The sequence below is a fragment of the Morus notabilis genome, unplaced genomic scaffold (assembly GCF_000414095.1).
Source record: "Morus notabilis unplaced genomic scaffold, ASM41409v2 Scaffold1564, whole genome shotgun sequence".
In the NCBI taxonomy this organism is placed as follows: Eukaryota; Viridiplantae; Streptophyta; class Magnoliopsida; order Rosales; family Moraceae; genus Morus; species Morus notabilis.
The window spans coordinates 245338-254031 of NW_010362183.1; the positions used below are offsets into that span (position 1 = coordinate 245338).

Consider the following 8694-nt stretch of genomic DNA (forward strand, 5'->3'; position numbering starts at 1 on the left):
AAAAAAAAAAAAATGTTCCGCATATTTTAAGAAACCCCAGTAAGTACAAGTTAAAAAGTTAGTAACAGTGGCGGCCTCAAAGGAGGGTCGTCACAGCCCATAAGAAGTAAAAGACAAGAAAATAAAAAACAGAAACCATTCCATATAAGGTATGGTATCTGTAAAGAAGAATGAAAAGAATGAGAAACACAAAATGAAAGTCGTTCAGGTTGTGAAAACACAATGTGAATGACTAAAATGAGACGAAAGCAGAACAAAGAATGTAATGAAAGAAGAAGAACATAAGTCATACATGTTTTAGTAGTATAGAATGTATTATGATATATAATATGAATGCATATATGGGTATGCATAATTATTGCATCTGTTATGACCTATTGATACTTGTTGAGCGAAAGCTCATTAAGTTTGTTCGTGTTGTACGAAGCTCGGGTAAGGCACCGGTTTCCTAAAACTTGTTGATGGGCATGCAAAGAGGATGTAGCAGCGGAGTATGGGCAAGTGGGTTGTGGATGCATCACATGTTTTTGGAAACGCTGTTAAACCTTATGTGTAAAAAGTAAATAGTATTTTATGAATATAAATGAGTTATGTAACGAAAGTTAAGCTTACAAGACAGTGAGGCTATACATAGCAACCTCTAGTCACAAAGTATGACTAATGTAACAGAATACTGTCAGAATGCTACAACATTTTATAAATAGTTGAAAACAGAATGCTAGCTAAAGGCTACAACATTTGGACATACATAGTAAGAAAAAAAAAATTAGCTTGAATTTTTAAGAGGTTATAACTAGTAAGCAGTAGAGGTTAAGTATGAATATAGGATGATGATCAAAAGTTAGGGTCGTCACATTGTGGTTGTATCAAGAGACCTTATTTGAGAGATATCATTGAAATAAGTTGTAATTATTTTCTTATTTTCTTTCTAGGTTAAAAGTTGAAAAAGAAGAATTTGCCTCATGTGAGCTGGTACATTTCTAGAACGAGAAATGTGACAACAAGAGAGCCACCATCTACTCTAACTAGGTAGTAACAAAGAAATTTAAAGGCTTTAAAAGCTAGTATCAAGGCTTATCCACAATGGTTATAGAATCCAAAGATTCTTTTTATGTTTGGAGGATGTCAAAGAAACAAAAGCAAAGAAATATAACCTTAAAGCAAGAGACTGTTCGTGAGCTGAACACAAAATTATGGCAGTAAATCTCAAGTTGCACGTCTCAGCTTCTTGCGTTTTCTCCCTTTAGCTTTGGTCAAAACCACAAAATCCACAACCTTGAAAAACCATTCACGCTTGTCCATTGCAAGAGCGTGCTCTATGGCCACTCCAAATATCAATCCGCCAACAAATCCCGGTAGAATTGTAATCCAATTAGACTTGAACCAAGACTTTGAATCTTCATCATCATCTTCATCAGAACCTGAATCTGAAGGCGGCAGCGCTTTAGGAGTATTGAGACTTTCCAATGGATAACCCCATAATCCTGCATTTCCCTTGTACGAGCTACTGTCAAACGTAGAGAATTGACTCCCTTGCGGTATTGGTCCCCTGAGAGGGTTGAAAGATACATTGAATGATGCAAGGAATGTGAGCTGCACCAGTTGCTGAGGGATTTTCCCAGAGAGCTTGTTTACGGAAAGATCCAACGATTCGAGTTGGGTTAAGCTGGAGATTGACGAAGGGATACTGCCAGTAAGCATGTTGTTGGAAAGGCTAAGGACTTGGAGTCGTTGTAGTTCCCCCATACACTCTGGGATGTCACCATGGAATCTGTTGCTCGAAAGATCAATCACTGTGAAAACTTCTTGGACCCTTTCATATTGCATATCCTTGCCTTTGTTTTTAATGGTAACAGAGCAAGGATAAATAAACTCAAAGTCCCATAGTACTCCTGAATATTCGATCGTTATCCTTATGGTAGTAGCCAAATAAGATGAATTGCTAGCGCCAAGAGCCTTCATGGCAATCCATTTCTTGAAGTATTCAGATGGCAGAAAACTTGAAAAATTATTGTAGGACAGATCAATAATGTGTAAACTGGAGAAGTCGTAATCAGAATCAAAATTTCTTGTGATTGCACCATGGAACTTATTAGATCGTAATAGAAGTAGTTTGAGCTTCGGAAGAGTCCCCAACCAAGAAGGGAAGACATCATTGAAACGGTTGCTTTCGAGCTTGAGAACTTGAAGCTCCATGCAATCGGCCAACAGTGATTGTGGTAAACTCCCTTGAAATTGATTATAGCTCAAATCCATCACTTTTAGCCGGCTTCCAAATGGACACATTTGAGAAAATCCTGCACTAGAAAGGTTGTGCTTGATGTTTCTCAAACATTCTGGAAGCACACCGCTCAATTTGTTATGAGACAAGTTAAAACATTCAATGGAGCTCAAATTGAAATGTAGTAGCGAAATCTCTCCACTCAATTTATTATGTGAGGCATCAAAGAGAATAATAGATGGAGGAGGAATTGGTAGTCGTCCAGTAAACTTATTTTTTGAAAAATCCAATATGCGTAGACTACGAGAAGGGAGGACATCAATGCCAAAGCTTCTGAATAAGTTGGAAGATATGTCTAATAACTCCATGCGTGTGTTCCAGATCCACTTAGGTAATTTGCCATGTATATGATTTTCACTAAGATCCAATAGCTTTAGCCTATCTTGGTATCTTAAGATATCAGGAAAACTTGTTAAATTGCATGATCCCAAAAACAAAACTTCAAATTTGGGATGAGTTGAATTTATGTTTCCTGCAACACTCTTCTCCGTCATGAGCACCGACAAGTTGTTATCAGAGAGTCCAAGGTTGGTGAGATTTTTCATGTTAAGAAACATGTTAAAATCCACTGTCCCACTGAAATTATTCTTACTGAGATCAAGATATTCAAGCTTTATAAGTTTGCTAAGCGAAGATGGAAATGGGCCAGAAAACCTACAAATACGAAGATCCAACCCTCTTAGAGAGTCAAGGTTTCCAATTGAAGAGGGTATATGACCAAAGAAACCAGTACCGTCAAGCCATAATATTCTAAGAGGATTACTGGATCGAAATTCGGGAAGAGAACCTGTAAGGTTGTCGTTTTGTCCCAAGTCGAGAAGTTGTAAGTTTGGAAGTTGAAAGATATCAATAGGGAATTTACCGGATAGTCTACAAGCACGCAAAGAAAGGGATGTTAAAGCGGAGAAATTTGCCAAGAGACTAGGAACTGGGGAGGAGATGTCAACTTCACTAAGGTCAAGATGTTTTAAGTTACTCAAGTTCCTAACTATGGTACTTAAGTCAGGCCATTTCAATTCCAAGTAATTCCGACACAGATCAAGGTATGACAAATTGGAGAGTTGTGAGATTTGTGAGGGGATTTGGCCTGCGAAAGCAGACATAGAAAGATTGAGATACTTCAACCTTGAAAGATTGCCCAATTGAGAAGGGATTAGAGAGCCATTGAAATCATTAGCGGCAAGATCAAGGATTTGAAGATGAGAAAGACGAAAAAGAGTATTGTTGGAGTTGATGGAACCATGAAGGCAACTACTACTGAGATGAAGAGCTATTACATGAGTGTTGCTCTTGTCACACTCGACGCCGTCCCAAGAGCAACAATCAGCTTTCTCTTTTGGTGACCATGAAGCAACCTTCGGGTAAGCCAAAGGATCACTAGAAGCATCCCGACGTATGACAAAGCTGTTCTTAAATTCCAACAAGGCAGTGCTCTCATCCTTGTGGCAACGTGGCTGCACATACGAGAACAAGCAAGTTAGAATTAGAAGATGAATTAGCAGTGGAGCTGTGGAAAGAAAGGCCATGAAGATATTGGACTTGCAAAAGTGTGACTTCATTGGCGTTGTTTAATTATTCAAAGATGTGGTGTTTTTGATAATTGTAAAGGAGTTTGTGTCATCTGTAACTTAATTGTGTGTAATATATAAGAGAAAAACGCTGTATTGCTGCACATAACGACAGAAGTCATTTATCATTAATGGCCAATAGTAAACGTCTTGTCTTGAATAGTATAATATGTGGTTGAGTGGTCCAATTAATGGATAATATTTGGGTGGTACAAAATTTTGTATGGCCACTAGTAAACGTCTTGTCTTAAATGGTATAATGAGAAACATCTTGGAAATGTCTGGTTTGATTTGATTACATACTATTATACTTTTCTATAAAATATCATTTGCTTCGCATTTTCTCATTTTGATTTGATTTGATTTTAGTGTGATTATTTCTACAATATTGGTGGTCTAAATCAAGTAGGAAAAATTTAGGCGCATGACCACAATTTTGGACCTTTTGAGAGAATAAAATTTCTACTGAACTTTTTTGAAAATGTCCATGAATATTGGAAAGATATTAATTTTAACTATTTTTAAAAAAATATCACTTACTTTAGGCAAAATGCCATAAAATGGGGAAAAATCTGCATTCAACTTTTTAATTAATATTTTGATAAGAATTCCATGTCTCATTAATTTAGCTGAGCACAGTTCATAGTTTATTTTGCCAAGTTTCAAAACTTTTTATTTTGTGGGTGTAGACTAGTACTGATCCTACATTAATGTTCGCTAACTTTTTTTTAGCGCGTATGACTAATATATATATATATATATATATATATATTAGTCGTTAAGATACGAAAGAAGGATTGATCTCTACGGCTCTACCATTACTCTTAGAGTAATATCAATGATACCAACTTAAATCTCAATTTGTATGTATCAATTTATATAGCACGTGAGTTGTCATCTTTCAAGTGGTCTTATGTCATTTATTTTTCTAAAAAAATATAATAGTAAATTTCTCTACGTGTGTAAAATACTTCATACTCAAAACTTGACGAAAAAAATAGAGATAAAAAAGTAATAATATTTAAGTAATAAGTTAAAATAAGATTTTGGGTATAAAAAGAAAAATAAAGTGAGTAAGAATTGATAATACTATGATAATAATAAGGGATAATCTTAGAATTAGAGAGGTGTGTAAAAAGTAAATTTAATCATTTTAAATTTATGTTGGTGTGTATTTAGAAGGAGTGTGCAGAGAATAAAAAAAAGGGTGTAAATAGAATGACCTTCATTTAATTGCAATTGTGTTCTTCAAACAGCACCGTAACTTGTTCATATAGCCCACTAACTGATTATTTTGGTTCAAGTATTTTTTAAGGAATCGTGATAGAAAATTTTCTTTAAAAATTCAAAACATTACCGTTAGAACTCTGATTGAGATTTTTTTTTTCCTACGTGTTCATAGCGATGAACTGAATATCCCAAGATTGACTATCCTAGATGCAAATCAATCAAGATAAAGACCAATTTAAAAGGAAATTGTGGAAATTTAAAGAGATTAAGAGAAAGAAAGTGCAAACGTAATTTATAGTGGTTCGACAATATGCCTACATCCACTGTAGCCAAGAAAATCACCACTTGACCTCTTCCACTATTTTCAATCATCTTTTTAGTGATCACTCTAATACAAAGACTGTGACTTCTTCAATCCAAGGCTCACCACAATATCTTATAATTGCCAAACATTTACTGGACGTTCTCTCATAAAAGACCTCTTATATGTCGAAAAGTACGATATAGAGTCGTTTGGGCTCGTGTCTAACGGTTAGTTTTAACTAGCCGTTAGACATGTCCGGTTAACTGGATGGATACCAGAAGTATTGGTCCGGTTAACCGGACCTTTATAACGCAGCCAATAAAAGTGGCTTCTAGGCAGGCATAAAAATATTATTTTAACATAATTTTCAGTCACAAGCCTTCGTGCTTTTATAACAGTGTAAAGAAACCGTTATCATATCGTGGTACATTATTGAGATCTATGGCGACTGTTACTTGTTAGGTTACTATCATAAAGACATAATAGTCAAGAAGTCAATGGTCATTATATATAGCTATCACACCAAACCCAACTTGCCGCGCAATTCAAGCTTAATATTAAAAACTAAAGACTGATTCCAACACAAAAGAACAAGAAAATATGACTAAGAAAGTAATAATCATTGTTTAAGAACCATGCATGCAACTCCAAAATTACATATAATAATTCTTCGTACGCTTCCTCGGCCTCGGGTCCTAGCTAGCTCCGCCCTTCTAGGTTCAACATCGTAGTGTTATCAATTGGTGGTACATTATTGGGATCTATGGCCACTGTTACTTGTTAGGTCACCATTACAAAGACAGAATAGTCAAGAAGTTAATGGTCATTATATATAGCTATCACATCAAGCCCAACTTGCCGTGCAATTCAACCATGCATACAAGTCCAAAATTATATCTAATAATTCTTCATGCATTTTCTCGGCCTCGGGTCCCACCTAGCTCCACCCCTTTTGGTTCAACATCGTAGTGTTATCATATGGTGGTGCATTATTAGGATCTATGGTGACTGTAACTTGTTAGGTCACTATTATAAAGACATAATAGTCAAGAAGTTAATGGTCATTATTAAAAATCAGAGACTGCTACCAACACAAAAGAGCAAGAGAACACGACTAAGAAAGTAATAATCATTGTTTATGAACCATGCATGCAACTCCAAGGCCTCGTTCAGTTTACTAATTCAAATTTTTAATTCAAGTTCGGACGTGACATTATGTGACAGCTTTTAACTGTAGCAGAAAAAAGTTAGATGTGACTTTTTGAGAGCTTTTAACTGTAGTAAAATCGAAATTTAAAACTCTAATTAGTGAAATGAACGAGGCCTAAAATTACATCTAATAATTCTTTACGCACTTCCTCAGCCTCAGGTCCTAGCTAGCTCCGCCCCTTTCGGTGAATGGTCAATAGCTATCAACGTCATAGTGTTACTAGGAATTTCCTTCACGAGAAATGACAAATATAGGTTTTAAAACCAAAGTACAAAAATTCTTATAGTTATTTTTATTACTTCATACTGACTTTTGAGAATTTACTTAGTTGACAGAAAATTTTAGTTCCCGACTTTGTCAACTTCTGAACTCATATTGCATCTGAATTTCTTTACTGACACACTACCCCTTTAATTTTCTTTTATCTATTTGGAAATTAAGGGGTTTCTCTTTAAATGTAAGATCGTTTCTCTATACGCTGCTGACATTATATTGCACTAAGAGATTCTTGGAATTAAGATTCTCAAACTATATATGCACAGAGAATTCTTCCGCCTTAATTGCTGTAAGAATTTGTGAACTGATTAAATTATGAACTCATCATAAAACTTGATACAGAATTTAAGAATACTGATATTAATTTCATAAATCCTTCAGTCGTAAAATATGACAGTATATTACTGAGAAAAGTCCTTGAATTAAATAAATAAATTTACATTATTTAATTTTAGGATTTTCTCAGTCATTACACATATCATGATACAATATTGGGATCTATGGTGACTGTTACTTGTTAAGTCACTATCATAAAGACGTAATAGTCAAGAAGTCAATGGTCATTATATATAGCTATCACACCAAACCCAACTTGCCGTCCAATTCAAGCTTGATATTAAAAACCAAAGACTAGTTCCAAGATAAAAGAACAAGAAAATACGACCAAGAAAGTAATAATCATTGTTTAAGAACCATGCATGCAACTCAAAAATTACACCTAATTATTCTTCATGCGCTTCTTCAGCCTCGAGTACTAGTTAGCTCTGCTCCTTTCAGTTCAACATCGTAGTGTTATCATAAGGTGGTAAATTATTGGGATCTATGGCGACTGTTACTTGTTAGGTCACTATTATAAAGACATAATGGTCAAGAAGTTAATGGTCATTATATATAGCTATCACATCAAGCCCAACTTGCCATGCAATTCAAGCTTGATATTAAAAACTAAAGATTGGTTCCAACACAAAACAACAAAAAAACACAACTAAGAAAGTAATAATCATTGTTTAAGAACCATGCATGCAACTCTAAAATTACATCTAATAATTCTTCATGCGCTTCCTCGGCCTTGGATCCCAGCTAGCTCCGCCCCTTTCGGTTCAACATCGTAGTGTTATCATTTGGTGGTATTATTGGGATCTATAACGACTGTTACTTGTTAGGTCATTATTATAAAGACATAATAGTCAAGAATATAATGGTCATTATATATAGCTATCACATTAAGCCCAACTAGCCATGCAATGCAAGCTTGATATTAAAAACCAAAGACTGGTTCCAACACAAAAAAACAAGAAAGCACGACTAAGAAAGTAATAATCATTGTTTAAGAACCATGTATGCAACTCTAAAATTACATCTAATAATTCTTCATCCGCTTCGTTGGCCTTGGGTCCCAGCTAGCTCCGCCCCTTTCGGTTCAACATCGTAGTATTATCATATGGTGGTAGATTATTGGGATCTATGGCGACTGTTACTTGTTAAGTCACAATTATAAAGACATAATAATCAAGAAGTTAATGGTCATTATTAAAAACCAGAGACTGGTTCCAACACAAAAGAACAAGAGAACGCGACTAAGAAAGCAATAATCATTGTTTAAGAACCATGCATGCAACTCCAAGGCCTCGTTCAGTTCGCCGATTCTTTATGTGAGAACTTTTAACTATAGTAAAAAAAAAATTAGATGTAACTTTTTGTGAGAGCTTTTAACTGTAGAAAAATTAGAATTAAAAACTCAAATTAATAAAATGAACGAGGCCCAAAATTACATCTAATAATTCTTCACACACTTCCTCAGCCTCAGGTCTCAGCTAGCTCCGCC

The 8694-nt window shown here is 35.2% G+C and overlaps 1 protein-coding gene across 1 annotated transcript; it reads right to left on the reverse strand.

Moving 5' to 3' along the window:
- Positions 1-1206: 1206 nt before the first annotated feature.
- On the reverse strand, positions 1207-3871 carry LOC21394865 (receptor-like protein Cf-9). The gene has a single exon (XM_010101242.2). It carries the CDS (start codon positions 3838-3840, stop codon positions 1207-1209), a length of 2634 nt encoding a protein of 877 aa, XP_010099544.1. The 5' UTR covers positions 3841-3871.
- Between the last annotated feature and the right edge of the window lie 4823 nt (positions 3872-8694).